At 37.3% G+C, this 18,505-nt stretch overlaps 1 protein-coding gene across 2 annotated transcripts in view; it reads right to left on the bottom strand.

Moving 5' to 3' along the window:
* Positions 1-18,505, bottom strand: part of XPA (XPA, DNA damage recognition and repair factor) — a 35,621-nt gene that overhangs the window by 2,764 nt on the left and 14,352 nt on the right. The window contains exons 3-6 of one of the 2 annotated variants that reach the window (XR_010944945.1): positions 11,945-12,050; positions 9,270-9,435; positions 7,330-7,447; positions 3,959-4,201 (exon numbers count right to left, since the gene is read on the bottom strand). Coding sequence is in view for 1 of the 2 variants with exons in the window: in XM_067743878.1 (XP_067599979.1) it covers positions 7,330-7,447; positions 9,270-9,435; positions 11,945-12,050 (390 nt within the window). In the remaining variant the exon portion in view is untranslated. The remainder of the gene's footprint in view (positions 1-3,958; positions 4,202-7,329; positions 7,448-9,269; positions 9,436-11,944; positions 12,051-18,505) is intronic. The other variant, XM_067743878.1, reaches the window with a different exon arrangement.

Below are 18,505 nucleotides of genomic sequence, written 5' to 3'. Positions count from 1 at the left end.
CATATCTGGAATGCCCTTTATCCTTTTATTTTTCTACCTTGGGATATTTTTAAAATAAAAAATAAATGATATGCTGACCAGAACTGCACAGATGCCTCATGGTTTCAGATAATGACAGGAAGATGTCTCCTGTCCAAGTTCCAATACCTACTTTTCAACTTTGCTCTGATGTAAGGTATCCTGGCCACTTTCCCTTTACTACCCCACGAGGAAAATCTCTCAAAATCTGACTGCATCCCAGTCGCTAAGCTAACTGCCCAGTTTGTGCATTATGTGAACTTAGGAAGAGAGATAAGAAAATTTTCTTAACACTAAAAGAATACTTAACAAAAATCCAGCTTACTAGCCATAACTGTCACAACTGAACATAAGGTTTTATACTGACTTTATGGCCTTTCTTCCCATCCTTCAGCTAATCTATCAAGATCTATAATGACAATAAAGCCACATCTTTAGTATTTACTAGACATTCCTGGAAGAACTTGTGCTAGGAGGCACTAGAACAAAACAAAACAAAACAAAAGTGGTATATCTGTCATTTTCTTGCCCTTCTTTCCCCACACGACCGATCTAGTCTTAAAAGCCATGAGGTGGAGCAAGTGGGCATGGGGGTGGGGGGGAGCCCAAGATAAATAAGGAGGGTCTCCTAGAGAGGAGGCAGCAACAGTGAAGGGAAATTAGGTACATTCAGGGGCACTAATCAAATAACTATATATTATAACGGATAATGGAAATCAGGTTTCTCACTGTCAAAGGAAATTACAAATAAGGAAAGGAAGAAAACCAGAATAAACCCTAAAATTTTGGATTAGAACTTGGTATAGTGTAAACTCAAGGATTTAATTATGTATTAGATATACACGTGTTTTAAGCTAGAAAGAAGTGGTCAAAGATTGATGAAGACATGTCAAAAGGACACAAGACCTAGCCTGAAGATACTCCTATGGGCCCAAATCTGAAACAATTTGAGCACCAAAATAATTGAGGACAGAAATGAACCAAAAGCCACTGAGAAGAATAGGAATTAATGAATCCATACCAGTAATAAACAAATGGGGGAATGATGCTATAGAATGTCGATTTCCAACTGGTTAAATGTGGAGTGAGTGCTGAAGGTAGAAAACAATTTTTGCAACCATCATCCTAAATACTGATTCAGGCAAGAACCATCCACGGATGAATGTTAAAATTTAGGGTGAAGTGTTGAGGAGAAGCAGGACATTTACGTGGTCTTACAGGGGTTTTTTTGCTTATCAAAAATAAATATTAACATCACCATTGAGGGCCGATGGATATCACATGCCTCCAGATGTGATGCCCTAGAAAAGTCACTTCATTTATGTTCTATCCAACCTGAAATGAATAACCCGAATCTAACCACCAGGAAACATCAGAAAAACCTCAAATGAAAAACATATTACTGCAAAAAAGGTAGGCAGGGGAAGAGAAAAGACTTCTTCAAAAATGTCAGTGTCGTAAACGATAAAGGCTGTGGAAATATTCCAGAATAAAGTAGTTTAGGAAGACTTGGTACCTAAAGCCAATACCTGATCCTAGACTGGATTCTGTACTAGAATAAAAAAACTACACAGGACATGACTGGGTCAACTAACGGAATATGGATGACAGATTAGATAAAAATATCAGTAGTATACTTCTGTAAGAGAATATTCCTATTCTTAGGAAATATACACTGTAGTATTTAGGGGTAAAAAAAAGGGTGGCAATGTACACAACCTACTCTTAAATGGCTCAGAAATAAACGTATGTGTAGAGAGAATGCAAATGACATAAAGTTGTTAATAGGTAAATCTGGGTGAAGAATCTGGGTGTCCCTTGTACCATTCTTATCCTTGCAATTTTATGTAAGTTTGAAATTATTTCCAAATAAAAACATTTTTAAAAGACAGTAGCTAGATTGAAGGGCCTTCCAATGGCCAAATTTGGGCATCAAAATGAATAATCAGGAATGGACAGACTGTAACAGTTACTTGAGAATAAGAATCCATGAATCCAACTAGTACTAAAAAAAAGCTCTTCTTTCCAAAAGAAGCCAAATAGTAATTGTAGAAATAACAGAAAAAGAAAGTCACCATTTATATCCACCCTAATAATAACTGACTCAGGCAAGATTCAACCTGGGTGCTAAAACCACTGAGTGAAACTTAAGGAATGAGATGTTCACATAGTGTCAGTCACCCCATAGATTTCTTAGTAACTACAAAGGGGAAAGGGTACCTTTACAATGGAGAAATCTGGCAGACACTACCTTACCTAAGCGATACCATGTGTCTCCTGAGGTAACCGATCAGAATCTAATTGTGAGAAAACTGCTAATAAACCAAAGCGACTATGGATATGCATCATCCTTGACTGGCCCCCGGATCCAACAACTAAAAAGCTATAAAGGGACATTGGAACAACTGGGGAAAGACAAATAATATAGATTATATACTAGGTAAAAGCATTATATTAATGTTGTTTATTGAGTGTGACTATTTTTTGGTTAGCAGAAACATGTCCTTATTTATAGTAGATAAATGCTTAAGTATTAATAAGAATCACAATGTCTGCAAGTAACTCTTAAATGGTTCAGCAAAATATGTGTGTGTGAATGAGGGAGAAAAAAGCAAATGTGGCAAAATGTCAACATCTGGTGAAATAAAAAATTTGTTTAAATAAGGATTAGAAAGTTTTTCACATTACTTCATTTAAGCAACTTAAAACTTTGGAAAGTAGAGGTCAACTACCTACTGCTGAGAATGAGAAGAAAAGGTGGAAAGATCAGAGACTTTAGAAGAGTGAGAAAAGGTCTGCTAGGCCTTGGGAAAACTAAGGAAACCTTGGGAGTGGAGCGGGGACATACCAAGCAGCCCTGAAAGCCTAACCGAGGCTGGAGAACAGGACAGCAGTTACCGCGTTCCAACCTCCTGGCCCCACTGGCCTAGGATTTCACAACACAAAAAGCTGTAGACTACTTCTCTGGGAAGGTTATAGAACTGTTCGTGATAACCATCAGTCTTGCTACTGATTATCTTCAGGGACTGTTTCTATTTTTTACCCAAAGAAGTTTTCCCCTAAATCTTTGTTTCAATGAAAAATGTATTTTATACCACTCTAAAACTTGTATTTTATCCAGCTTAATATCTTAATTTTACAAAAGAGGCAGCCTGTATTCAAAGAAGCCCAATGCTGTTTACCAGGTAAACTTATAAAAGAACTAGTGGAGAGAGACCAGATACTTGTAAATACCTGATGGGAGGGCAGGAAGTTTTGACATAGGGTGCCCACTGGTAACGAGAGGGAAAAAAAAATCACAAGGAAATAACATATGAAGCTTTGATCTTACTTTGTCCTCCAAAACTAAGGATAGGAAACTGTGTCCTTCAAACTTCCCTGAGAGAAGCCCAAAAATAGTCATAACCACAGGCCCAGAATGTAAAATGTTCACAAACTTAGAAGGAGCCTCCAAATGGGATTTTCTCACCCACCTCTTTTGGGGAAAAAAGTGCATACTAACAAACAATTAAGATTAATTGTTCTTTGTTTTTAGAAGGCTAACCTCTACCAGTATTAAGAGAAAGCTGAGTATAACTTTAAAGAAAAGCCTTACAGCCACCTTATCTGTGGAAAGGAGCCACACAAACCCAAAATGTTCTGTGTATTTGCATCAATTCAAAGTTCCCATCCAATATCCAGGCCAACACACACTGCCTTTTTTAAAATCTAGTTAAACTAAGCACAGTGATGCCATCCTTTCTACTTCTGCCTTCTTGGATCTAAGAGATCTGTAACAATTTGAACTTGCCGACAAGGAAATGCTTTGTCTTTCACCTTGTCTAAATTTATATATACACCTTACACTATCTATAATTTCCTTCTCTAGTAAGATCAATTCTTTCTCAAACTGATGAAGTAGAAGATCATATTCTAAAAACAGGTAAATGTAATCTCTTACCTTTCCATAAAGAAGTAAACTTTGTGTCAGCTTCTTTGTGGATCAAAATCAGAAGACCAAGAGAAACGAGGTTCCAATTTCTTTTGAACTAAAAAAACTTTTAGACTTGCTTTTATTCCTCTCTGTTCTGAGCCTTCTGAGCAAAGTGCATAGTAAGCTCCTTGTTTCTAATTGCTACAGTGTCTACTCCACTCTCAGCCCTTTGTGGCCTAGTCAGGAGGACAGGAACATATCCACCAACCTCTAAAGTAAATCAACAAGAAGAAGCCATAATTAAAGAAGGCATGGCACTGACCTCTGCACATTAAAGACCAGAAGACAATGGAGTAACGTTTATACAACTGAGAGAGAACTCAGGTTTTCGTATGCAAGAGAAACAGAAAAACATTCTTAGATTCGTAACAGGGTCTTAGAAAATAAACCATTCTTGTAACCACTTGGAAAATTTCCTCAAAAAACATGCTTCACCCAAACAAGAAATAAACTGAATTAAAGAAACCAGTCTTAAGAGGTCCAAGAAAAAATTTAGGGCAAATTCAAACTCTTCAAGGATGAGGAAAATCCACAGTAGTTTATCTGGTGGATAATAGCAGCAATTTAACATAGCGAGAAAAACAGCCAATTATGTTTGAGTTTATACTTCTTTAAAAAAAAACCCATGTGAACTGTGTAAATCTTAAAAGAAATGTTCTATTCATGCTAATATTTAAATAGATATGACTATCTTAATAGAATTGTTACAGAAAAAAGCATGAAAAAATTAAACAGATGCCATCATCTGTTATTGTTAGTCAAATTATAGAATTTAGTCCCCTTTAGATGACATCTTGACCAAACTACAGAAATATTATAGTATCTAATAAAACTACAGATAGACCCTCTTTTTAAAATATTTCATCACTTTGAAGGTATAAGTTTCTAATTCCTTTATCCATATATTATTATCTACAGCAAAATACCATCAGGAAAGTGGTTTGAGGAGGCAGCAGAAAGGGAAGAGCTGAGGTGATTCAGGGAGCTGGGGCTGACAAAAACTCTAGGCTGGTATGTGATTAGTCTATCAATGTGCCCTCCTCTTTCACACCCCTTAAGGTGCCTTCTGTTACCTGATCCCTCAAGGCTTTCCTTGAAGTTGGAAGAGAAGAAGGGTCGGGGTAAAACATGGAAGAGATTAAAGAAAGGACCAAATTCAAAAGAAGTCTTTCCAAATCCTCTCAACTGGCCCTTGCAGGTATTCTGGAAGACTGTGGTACAGAAGTGGCTAATCTGGGGATGAATCTTCAATGAAAGGCTCTTACATGGCATAGTTTGCTATAGGAAACCTCTCTACAAAGGCATATATATATATATATGTGTGCTTATTACCCTCTGATTCAGGAAATGATATGTTAAGTAACTATAATTTATATAAAGATGTATATAAGGATGTTTATCATGGGGTTGTCTGTCTTTGATAAATTTTTTTATTAAACTTTGATTTTTATTCCTTACTGTTAAGTTGATCAATTTTATATATCAAAATTTTCATTTGTAATCAAAATTAAGAAAGCTGAAAATCTGAAATATGCCCAACTATTATTCCCTTCCTGTAATTAAAGAATAAAGCAATCATTGACAAATATTTGAACATTTACACCCAAGTCCAAGGATATATAAGTGGATCTTTTACCTGCCTTCATTATATAATATCTACAGGGGAAAAAAAGAAAACTTTTCTCTAAAGAGTATCCTTGTACAGCAACACATGCAGAACTGCCATATTCTTATAATAGGTACATAATATGCCATAGTAATACTACGATCTATGGGATGTCACTCTGCCCTAGTTCTCATCTAAGCAACTTACGTGTAATGTCTCACTGATTCCTTACTAAACTTTTATAAGGTGGGTGGTATTATCATCATTTTTATAGTTGAAGAAACTGAAATACAGAGAAGTTTTTTTTCTTTTTTTTTTTTTTTTACAGAGAAGTTTTGATAAACTTCATAAATGTCCAACTGTGCTTCCATTTTTATAAAAATGTTTTAAGGGCCTATGCATAGAAAAGAACTGGAAAAATAGACATTAAACTGTTACTGATGATTGTCTCTGGGTAGTATAATTATGGGATAGAAGTTCTTTATAGTTTTCTAACTTCTCTGCACTGCACATGAATTACTCTTGTACTGAAAAGGGGGAAAGAATTCCCTCACAATAAGAAGGAAAAAGGTAGGCTTACATTCAATTTTTTATTTTTGCTCTTTTGTTTTTAAGACATCTGAACTATCTTCATTCACCCTCCAAAACCTCTTCTAAATCCTAAACACATAAGCAAAATTACTTATTATGGCTACGATACCCATTTTAAATGGATCAATTTATTATATGTATAACCCTGTATAAACAGAGAATACATGTTATCTATATACACTTGACACCACACTGGCACTCTACTGTATGAAGAATATTTATGCCTACTTTTTAAGATTCTCTGTAGGGAATCTGTGATACAGCCAACAAGTGCCCTTTGTGCTCCTATAACACCCTATGCTCATCACTGTCACAGTACTTATCACACTCGATTATGACTAAGTTTATCAGTCTTTCTCTTCTGACAAAAGTTGACGCCAGCATTTGTGTTAGCACAGAGCCTGGAACACAGCTGACACTTAGCAATTGTTGGATACACTGATTACAGATGGACGGACAGACAGACTTCTGCACATATGCATACATGGATGGATGCATGGACAAATGAATACAGAGATAGATGGACAAAAGAATGGATAGTCACATGGATAGACAGATGTATGGACAGAGGAATGAATGTACCAATGCAGACTTTTGGTCATGAAATCCTGGCTCCAGTCCCAACTCTCTAGCACCTATGTAACAAGTCACTCTACCTTTCCAGGTGTTTTATTCATATATAAAAGTGATTAGACTATCTGACATTAGAAGGTTCCTTCTAGCTGCTAAATTAGATCACTGAGACTTAGGCATTATTTTTTCATTTTAAGCAATTAGAGAGGTTTGCTGGTGGAAAACTTCACTTTTGATAACCGTGTGGGTCACATTTAAGATTGCATTGAGGCCAAACCCTTAACCAGGGGTACATTCCTGACCCTACCGCCGTTCCTATACAAAAACATGACTCACTTGAAGACGAGGGCTTACATGCTTTTTTAGAATTGCAGTGAGGTTTGGACTGAGAGTCTCAAACACCAACTTACTGAGGGCAAACTTTAAGTCTTTTGTTCTTCAATTTATGGAAAAAAAAAAATTTCCAATCCAACAGTGACATTGTATCTTTAAAGTGGAAGAACTTAGCTAAAGGCTCTTTGCAAAGCAGTAGAGCACAGTCCTTCATGATATAAATGTAGCCACTTACCTTTTACTTTTTTATCAAACTTCTTCTGTTTCATTTTTTCTCGGTTTTTCTGTTGAACTTCCTTCGCTTCTTCTAATGCTTCCTGACTACCCCAAACTTCAAGAGACCTCTTCACAATCTGAAATACAGAATCCATAAATTAGTTGTGATTCATTGTTGTAAAATAGTTATAATTATTAAATCCAAAGGTGCCAAAGAGTGATCTAACTTAAGTGCAATTTTATAAGTATTTATTTGAAATTTAAGTTTTTAAATATTGATAAGAAACAACTCTACGGCTTTCCTGGTGGCACAGTGGTTGAGAGTCCGCCTGCCAATGCAGGGGACACGGGTTCGTGCCCCGCGCTGAGCCTGCGCGTCCGGAGCCTGTGCTCTGCAACGGTGAGAGGCCACAACAGTGAGAGGCCCGTGTACCGCAAAAAAAAAAAAAAAAAAAAAGAAACAACTCTAATAATATCTCTATCTATAAACCTATGAAACCCTCAGTGAATGTATGATGAATAAGATTACGTATTTGCAAAGCACAATAAAACTAGGTGTACCTGTGTAAATAGAAAAGCTGTCCTCTGACTGCAATCACTTCTCTGCTTTGTTTTCACGTGAATCAAGAGAACTACATATACTCAGTGGGTTTGATCGAGTTTTGGCAGGATCACCAAAAAAAATCTGCTGACCAATTAGCCATAGCAGATCTAAATATGAGGTCATCTCCAGAAATCTCCCATCACAGGAAATCAATCACTACGACTCTTCTCCTGAATCAATAACAATTTCCATCCACTTGACTAATTTCTGATCTTAAAAATATGAATTTTCTTTAAAACCTTTGGTAGCTGAATGACCTAACAAGTCTTTATTCTAGTTTAAAAACCTTGGAATATATATATATATATATATATGTACTCTTCATAATATTTATTTACATGTAGGGAAATAATATACACACTGAGAGTTATGCTCAGGATATCTCTCACAATATGTTACAGGGACCAAAATATCAATCAATAAAGCCAAACTGAAATTTCTTAACATAAAGTAATATACTGTTATTTCATAAATTCTAAAACATCACACTTTCCACAATTTAACATCCCTGAAAATGCTGCATCACTAATGTAACTTAATGGTACTTTAACAACTCTGAGTCAAGAAGTGGTTCAGAAGAATTGGACTCTGAATGTTAGGAAGTTTAGGAATACCTTAATAAATCTGTGGTACTTGCATTTTCCTTGTTATGTACACACAAGCATGATTTATAGCAAAAAAAAAACTATAGTAAGTCTAATGGCACTATTTCAATAAAATAAAAGCACCAAGTGATAAGGCAGCACTGGGTCAGTTTAATTAGCATTTTTTCATTTTTAATAGTACATAAAATTATGGTGAATCTTTTAATCAACAGTGTATTATGTTTAGTGAAAATTCAATATATGTCTGCTTTTACAATGTGGTTTCTTTATTAGAAGATACTAGGATCTTCTAGTATATTCCAATCAAACTGTGCTCTAAAGCAATGCCTCCCAATATTTTTTATGTAATGGCACAAAAAAAGAATATTATGGTATTTGTACCATTCTTGGGTAGATACAGGAAGCTGGAGTTAGATTCTGGGCATCTGTGAAATTCTGAAATTTTTTTTTATGATTTTATTTGGGGGGTAGGTGGGCAAGGGCTGACTCCCATTTCAAGCATTTTCGTTTCCAAATTGTACTCCTAACATCACCCAGTAGTAATATATTTGCTTCAAAGTGCCACATCAAAAAGCAAAATAAGTAAACATGTTATTAAATGTCATTATGTACGACTATGGCTCATGTAAAACAATAAAATGAAAAGGATCTTTTTAACTTTCTGTAAGTAAAAACTAATTATAACTAGTCCACTGTTAAAACTTCACCCGACCCAGGGTTTAAAATGACTGAATATAACTTATTAGAGACCTGTAATTTTAAGTAGAGTTTCATATCACCCCATTGTGCATGATGAGGATTCTTCTTCACAATAAATTTAAGAGCTGGTTCTCTTTTTTCTAAATCACAATCTTTCAGAAGGTATTCTTGTTTTGCTTCTGTTTTAGTTATAAGCTTGTGTTTATCATCAGCATCTCTGAAAACAGATTAAGTCCATTATATAAAGTAGTTGTTTTAAATAAATTAAGATTTTTCAAACAGTCCCCAAACCTAGGGGCATACATGCCAAAAGAAACATATAAAATACTTTTTCCTGAAACTCTCATGGTCAAATTAGCAGCATAAGAATTCCAACAGAAAAATACTTTCTTTTACTAATTCTGAGAAGCTATTTATATTAGCAGCAGATCCATGTTATTTAGCATGTTAAGAATTTCTTTTTACTAAGTCCCTCTTTTCCACAAAGTATTTGAAATAACTTACATGAACACAGCAAATATAAATGAGAACTAAGACTCAATCAGTAAGAAAATATAAGGCTTAAAGTCAGGAGAGGCAGGATATAAGGAATATAAACATGCAAGGTCCAAAGGCACCAAGCACAGCTGAGTTTCCAGTTGGCTCTGAGCTTTTTCAAAGCCCAGGTAAAAATGGAGACATAGTCAATTACATAGCTCTTCTCATTCATTTGTTCTCCATCTACATGCTAGGTATTGTTCAAGGTACTAGGAATACAGCAAAGAATAAAACAAAGCCTTGTTTTCAGGAAGCTTACATTCTAGTTAGGAGAAGACAGTCAATAAGCAAACATGATGATTGATAAAAGTGCTATAAAGGAATACAAAGCATGGTAAAGGAACAGAAATTTTCAGAGAGATTGGGAAATCGAGAGAATGCCACTGATGAGGAAACATTTGAGCAGGGCCCTTTAGAAGTCAGAAAACATTCTGAATAGCTAGAGAAAGAACATTCATAGCAGAAAGAAGAGAAAGTGCGAAGACTCTAGGACAGGAGTGTGCTTTGCAAATGGAGTTCACAACAAGCGAGCCAGTGTGACCAGAATGCTTAAAGTAAGTGACGGTGAGGAGTGATGGAAAATAAAGTCAGAGACAGGCAAGGGTCTTGTAAGAAATGGTGAAGACAATTTTATTCTAAATGGATTAGAAACCATTAAAGAGTTTTGAGTAAAATGCTATATGGAGAAGAGACTAACCGTGCAAAAGTGGGGGAAGAGGCCAGTTACAAGAGTACTACTGCAGTGGTCCAGGCAAGAGCTGATAGGGGCCCAGTCTAAGGCAGTAATAGTACAGAGGATGAGAAATGGATGGATTCAGGACATGGTTTAAATATAGACCCAAATGGATTTGGAATTAAACATGGGATAGAGAAACAGCCAGTGAATGAAGTTGGCCTTTACTGAAGTGGTGAACACTTAGGAGGAGGTATAGAACAGGTGGTGGGGGGAGGGGGAGAGGAGTTATAATTGGGAATAACTTTAAGAAGACTAAATAATTTGGAAGTATATACCAAAGGAGGGGACAGGTAAAGTACATTGTACTAATCTATAATCATCAAAGATGTTGGAAAAAACAAATAGAATGGAGGGCTGTATTCCTAATTATGTTTACATAACTTTCTTTAAATTGATAATTAGGTTACTTCCATTTTCTCATGGAAGTAAGGTTATATGTGGTAATTTAGTTCCTGAACACTATCTGTACTTTAAGGAGAGTGATAACACTGTGGGCCTTAACCACTGTGTGCATTAATGATACTGTTACATCACTGGGAATAGAGTTAATAATTCCAGTGGGTACCAGAACATTTCCCATCACAGATCTGATCATGAGACCAGAAACATCTCCCGTTCTATCTTCTAGGGATCTACTTAGCAACAAGTCAGTGGTGATAGCTCTAGATGTCTGCAGCAGGGACTCTGAAAAGGCAGGTCCACCAGGCGTGTGAGCACTTGATCTGGGACTGTACGTACAAGAAGTGGGGACAGGGAACAGATAAGAGGGCTAAGTAAGAATCCAAGGTGGGATCTTTAGGTGTGAAAGACACCAACACAGGACTTGGCTGAGATAACCAGTAGGGACAGGAGAACCAAGTGGAGTGAGTAATATTCCGTGGTGATACAAAAAGAGATAAAGGCTAGGAGAAGAAAAAGAATGACAGAAGAATGTGATTTTTCCTCATTTAATCTCTTCCCTGCCAATTCAGGAGAGTAGAAAATGAATGGAAAGAGGTGTTCTGAGTACCAGAAGGGTAGCTGGAGGCGTTATACTTCCCTCCTCTCATTGAAGGTGCCAGTCCTCTGACCAAGGTATCAACACACACTAGTCAAAGAAAGAAAGAAACAAAGGGATCCTTAGGGTCTGGGGGGGAGAGAAGGGTTAGGAACCTGCTACTGAGAGATAGTTAACGCCCCCCCCAACCCCCCAGCAGAAAGGAAAAGGACATATCTATGGCAGAACCAGGGACATCCTTCCTATTTATGTGGCATAACATTGATAAGCATAGTCTTCCTGTAATTCTTTAGCAAAATGGAAAATACAGAAATTTTAGGAAACTCCCAAAACAAAAAACATATTTATGAAGAAAATATTAAATCCAAATGGATCTAATTATTGTTTTGCCCTAAACCTACAAGCAAACATTAAATTTTAGTAATTTAGAACATGCTCTGAAATAAAAATAAGTACCTGCAGTTATCACAAGTTGCCAAATCAAAGTGGTTCATTAGATAAGAATCCATAAATTCTTTACCACATTCTTCACATATAACATAATCAAATTCCATTACAGGTCCTAAAGAAAGGAAGATTAATTCTCTAAGTTGCCTTTTTTTGTGATTAGAATAGAGCCTCCTCTATTTTATTAGCTTACCAGCATGTATTTTATGCCTGATACAAACATATTTACGTAAAAGACAACATAAAACCTTGATTAAGTAATCTTACATTTATCTAAAAAAAAATTTTTTAAGGAAAAAAGAAAAAAAAAAGGAAATAACATAAAGGAAAAAATTATGGACTCACCCAGTATTTTTGAACTCAAACAACATGGAAGGTACTTGTATTACTTTTGTATTGCTGGTATAACAAATTACCACAAATTTAGTGGCTAAAAGAACACAAATTTATTTTCTCACAGATCTGTAGTTTATATGTCTGACACAGGTCGCAGTGGGCTAAAGTCAAGGTGACGGCAGGGTTGCACTGCTTTCTGGAGGTTTTGAGGGACAACCTATTACCAGCCATTTCCAGCTTCTAGAGGCCACCTGCATTCCTGGACTCATGACTCCCTTTCTCCAGGGATGTAAGCTGGAGCCAGCAACTGCAGCTTCTTACATCACTATGGCTTCTTCCATAATCCCACCTACCCCTGACTCTCTCCTGCCTCTCTTCTACTCTGAAGGATCCTTGTGATTACACTGGGCCCAGCTGGATAACCCAGAATAATCTCCCCATCTCAAAGTCTTTAACCTTAATCATATCTGCAAAGTCCCTTTGGCTCTGCAAGGTAATAAATGCATAGGTTCCGGGATGGTTAGGATGTGGACATCTTTGGGGGCCATTACTTGGCCTACCACAGTACTGTTGAGAGTACAAAGATTAGTCTCAAGGCCGGAGGGAGGTGGGGGAGCTGCTTACAGATAAGGGAGATGGGCACCAACATGTAACACAGAAAACAGAGGCAACACAGAATTCACTTTCAAATGGGAAACTTTTTCTCTCCCTCACCCCCAACAACAGAGTAAACAGCTTCCTCTTCATCTGTCTCAACCACTAGACTGGAAATCTCTTGAAGGCAGAGATTGTATTTAGTTTAGCTATATATCCTCAATACCCAGCACAGAAACTACTCTAGGCAGAGTAAGGCCGGATTCTTTTTTTTTTTTTTTTAAAGATTTCAAATACCTAGCTAAGAATCTTTATCCTACAGAATTTTTTTTCCAGCAAGTCTGAAGGTTTTACTCCTAAGTCTTTAGGATGATTGCTACTGCCAAGCCCCAACTCTGAGAACTGCCACAAGTCCCAGTAGGAAGAAAAATGGAGTTGCCATTTGTTCATGATTTGTTCAACGTATTCCTATCACTGCCTTCCCTTACCTACTTCCAACACAAGAAGGTCAGTCAGTATTCTAGCACTCCTCAATATTACTAATCTCCAAACTCTAACAAAAAAATCACTCTTCTTTCTAAAATATTACAGGGGCATAGCTATGGACAAAAGGAAAAACTGAAAATATAGTCAGAGTGGTATCTTCAAAAAACTGGTTACTGGAATGTGTTTGGATAGAGAGAAACTACAGTCAGAAATACCCATTAGGAGGCTACTGCACAGTATTATTAATCAAAAGCCATAAAATGTGCATACATTTTCCTAATTTTAGAAATGCCTTATAATGGAAATTTTTAAATATACATAAGGATGATTTTTCAACTCCATCACTCCCTTTACATTTACCATTTGGAAATTGCCAGTCTACTGTAATCAAGAGCCTTCCCCTCCCCCATTCAGTCCTTCATTCACTAACACATTTATTATCCATATAGACTCATGGATTCCTATTATTTCAATGGTGTCCTTCATTATTTTAGCATTCAAATTGTCTGAAATTTGGCCAGTGGAAGCCCCTTCAAGCTGACACTTATGCCTCTGTAACATGCTTCTATCACTTTCTGAACACTTACATATTTTCTGGCATTACAAAATGTCCCAAGCTCATCTTGTAGCCATCCTGCCCCAACCCTGGAATCAGCTATTTCTCTGAAGGGCCCTGGTTCCTTTTAGTGGAGAACAGTATCAGCATCCAGGATCTGGACACCAGCTGTGCTCATTGCTACTGGGCTACCTCTGCTTCACGGCCATTTCTGTGAACAGGGCTGAGAAATATACATATATATAGACACAAATACTCATACATGTACTGTACACTTTTTTTGTTGAGATATAACTGACATAACATTATATTAGTTTCAGGTGTACGACATAATGAGTCAACAATTGTATACATTACATAATGATCACCACAGTAAGTCTAGTTAACATTCGTCACCATACGGTTACATTTCTTATCGTAAGAATTTTTAAGATCTAGTCTCTTAGCAACTTTCAAATATGTAATACAGTATTACTGTTACCATGCTGTACATTACTTTCCCATGACTAACTGGAAGTTTGTACCTTTTGACCCACTTCAAACATTTCACCTACCTCCCTCCTCCTCCCCGCTCTGGCAATCATCAATCTGTTCTCTGTATCTATGAGTTCGGGGTGGGGGTTGTTTTTAGATTCCACATATAAGTGAGATCATATGGTATTTAACTTTCTCTGACTTACTTCACTTAGCATAATGCCCTCAAGGCCCATCCATGTTGTCATAAATGGCAAGATTTCATTCTTTCTTATGGCTGAATAATATTCCACTGTATGTATATACACACACACACACACACACACACACATCACACTTTCTTTATCCATTCATCCATCGATGGACACTTAGATTGTTTCCACATCTAGTTATTGTAAATAATGCTGCGATGAACATGGGGGTGCATGTATATTTTCGAGTTACTGTTTACATTTTCTTTGGATAAATACCCAGAAGTGGGATTGCTGGATTATATGGTAGTTCTAATTTTTTGAGGCACTTGCATACTGTTTTCCATAGTAGTTGCACTGATTTACATTTACAAGGGTTCCTTTTATCCACATGCTCACCAACACTTATTTTTTGTCTCTTTGATAACCACCATTCTAACAGGTGTGAGGTGATAGCTCACCGTTGTTTGATTTGCATTTCCCTGATGATTAGTGATGTTGAGCATCCTTCCATGTACGTACTGGCCGTCTGTACGTCTTCTTTGGAAAAATGTCTATTCAGATCTGCCCATTTTTTAATCGGATTGTTTGGTATTTTGCTATTGAGTTGTAGGAGTCCTTTATGTATTTTGGATACTAACCCCTCATCAGATGTATGATTTGCAAATATTTTCCCCCTTTCAGTTGGTGGGCTTTTCAAAGGTTTGCTTTGCTGTGCAGAACCTTTTTAGTTTGATGTAGTCCCACTTGTTTAACAGTTTTGCTTTTGTTGCCTCTGCTTTTGGTATCATATCCAAAAATATCATTGCCAAGACCAATGTCAAGGAGCTTTTCATCTATTTTCTTTTTTGTTTGTTTTTTATTTATTTGGTCGCATTGGGTCTTAGTTGCAGCTCACAGGCTCCTTAGTTACGGCTCCAAGCTCCTTAGTTGCAGCATGCAAACTCTTAGTTGTGGCATGCATGTGGGATCTAGTTCCCAGACCAGGGTTCAAACCTGGGCCCCATGCATTGGGAGCACAGAGTCTTAACCACTGCGCCACCAGGGAAGTCCCCATCTGTTTTCTTCTAAGAGTATTACAGTTTGTCTTACACTTAAATCTTTAATCCATTTTGAATTATTCTGTGTGTATGAGGTAAGACAGTGGCCCAGTTTCAATCTTTTGCAGGTGACTGTCCAGTTCTCCCAACACCTTTTATTGAAAAAACTGTCCTTTCCCCTTGTATATTCTTGGCTCCTCTGTCATAAATTAATTGACCATATGTGTAGGTATATTTCTGGGCTCTCTCTTCTGTTCCATTGATCTATGTGTCTGTTTTTATGCCAATACCATACTGTTTTCATTACAATGGCTTTGAAATATAATTTGAAATCAGGGAGCATGAGGTCTCCAGCTCTGTTCTTTTTTCTCAAGATTGCTCTGGCCATTCAGGGTTTTTCATGGTTCCATGTGAATTTTAGGATTGTTTGTTCTATTTCTGTGGGAAATTGCCATTGGAATTTTGATAGGGACTGCACTGATTCTATAGATTGCTTTAGGTACTATGGACATTTTAAGAATATTAGTTCTTCCAACCCAGGAGCACAGAATGTTTTTCTATTTATTTGTGTCTTCTATTTCTTTCATTCATGTCTTATAGTTTTCAGTGTACAAGTATTTTACCTCCTTGGTTAAATTTATTCCTAGGTATTTTATTCTTTCTGATAAATGGGCAACTGTAAACAGGACTGTTTTCTTAATTTCTCTTTCTGATAGTTCACTAGTGGTGTACAAAAATGCAACAGATTTCTATATATTGATTTTGTTTCCTGCAACTTTGCTGAATTCATTTTTTAGTTTACATATACACTTCTACATGCATACACATATACATGTTTTAGAAATCATGAGTTCACACTGATACTGGCAATTCTAATCCATCCCCACAAGGTTCTTTCTTGCCTTCTCCCATTCCATATTTGTATGTCCTTTCTTCTACAATGAGAACCTTGGCTCCCAACAACATCAAGAAATACATTCATCTGCATGAGCCAATAATACATCTAAACTAGTTGCAAAATTTCTTCACTCATACCATTCTATAAAATGAGTTCAGGAACTTTGTGGTTTTCCCCTTACACCACCCACCTCAAATTAAGGATATACTGTCAAATACTGTCCTCATAAATCATTTGGACTAGTTCTTTCTGTCCTCCCCCTCTTCAACATGATCATGTTATTTCATTTGGAAAAATATGTCCATTTGTTTATTTGCTTTTAGGTTGTTTACTCCTTCTAGCAATGTTAATTTAACTTTTTTTAAGTATGTAAACTTTACCAGAAATATACATACTTTTGGGTCAGTTACCCTACTGCTATGAATCAGAGCGCTGGACAAAAGTTTACCTCCAAATATATTCACTGCAGTAATAATTATTAGAATAGAGAAAAGAAATAAACAAAAGAGCTGCATTTAAATGAACCATGGTGCAGCCATCAAAAGGAGTATTATGTAGCCATTAAAAAGAAAGTTCTGAAAGAATATTTAAGAAATGGGGAGGGCTTCCCTGGTGGCGCAGTGGTTGAAAGTCTGCCTGCCAATGCAGGGGACACAGGTTCAAGCCCTGGTCTGGGAGGATCCCACATGCCGTGGAGCAACTGGGCACATGAGCCACAACTACTGAGCCTGAGCGTCTGGAGCCTGTGCTCCGCGACGAGAAGCCGTGAGAGTGAGAGGCCCGCGCACCGCGATGAAGAGTGGCCCCCGCTCGCCACAACTGGAGAAAGCCCTCGCACAGAAACGAAGACCCAACACAGCCAAAAATTAAGTAATTAATTAATTTTAAAAAAAGAAATGGGGAAATGCTCCTAACGACATTTTTATAAAAGAAAAATATTACATTCTCATTCACATATCAAAAACAGTCTCAAAGATAATACATCAAAATGTTTGTACAGGAAGTTGCTGTTTAATGGGACCGTTTCAATTTTGGGATGATGAAAAAACTCTGGAGATGGATGGTGGTGACTGTTACAAAACAACATAAAGGTATAGTACTTAATGCCACTAAACATACTAAACATATGCTTTAAAAGGTTACAACTGTAGGGCTTCCCTGGTGGCGCAGTGGTTGAGAGTCCGCCTGCCGATGCAGGAGACACAGGTTCGTGCCCCAGTCCGGGAAGATCTCACATGCCGCGGAGCAGCTAGGCCAGTGAGCCATGGCCGCTGAGGCTGCGTGTCTGGAGCCTGTGCTCCACAACGAGAGAGGCCACAACAGTGAGAGGCCCGCGTACCCCCAAAAAAGAAAAGGTTACAATTGTAAATTTTATGTTATGTATATTTTATCACAATTTTTAAAAATAATTTTTTAAAAAGACAGTATGAACAGTGACTGACCTCATTGTTACACACTATTCTCTCCACATGGTTGCATTCCCCTGCAGTCTTAGAGTACACAGTGGGTTTAATTCTAGACTAGAGGTTGTCAAAGTGTGGCCCCTGGGCCAGCAGGATCAGCATCACCCAGGAACTTGTTAGAAACAAATTCACAGTCCCTACCTAAGACCTACTAAATCAGAAGAAGCCCTAGGGATGGGGCCCCATAACCTGTGTTTTAATAAAGCCTTGCTGGTGATACTGAAGAACCCTGTTCTAGATTCTAAAAGCATCTGATAGGCTCTGTTTTATAGGCAGCAAAGCTTAATGACCCAAATAAATTATTTTGATTTTTCTCAGCTATGCTACAAAAATAGACTGTCTTTAAAATTAACAAAGAAATCCTTGGTGGGCGTGTGCTGCAAAGGGTTCAAGGGACACCGCCCTCAGCAAAGATAGAGTACCCAGTCATAAGAATCCTGGGAAGCAGAGGGACTTCCCTGGTGGTCTGGTAAAGAATCCGCCTTCCAATGCAGGGGACACGGGTTTGATTCCTGGTCAAGGAACCAAGATC

This window comes from Pseudorca crassidens, chromosome 7, assembly GCF_039906515.1.
Source record: "Pseudorca crassidens isolate mPseCra1 chromosome 7, mPseCra1.hap1, whole genome shotgun sequence".
Classification (NCBI taxonomy): domain Eukaryota; kingdom Metazoa; phylum Chordata; class Mammalia; order Artiodactyla; family Delphinidae; genus Pseudorca; species Pseudorca crassidens.
The sequence above is the reverse complement of the archived record's forward strand: the minus strand, read 5'-3'. Positions and strand labels throughout refer to the sequence as shown.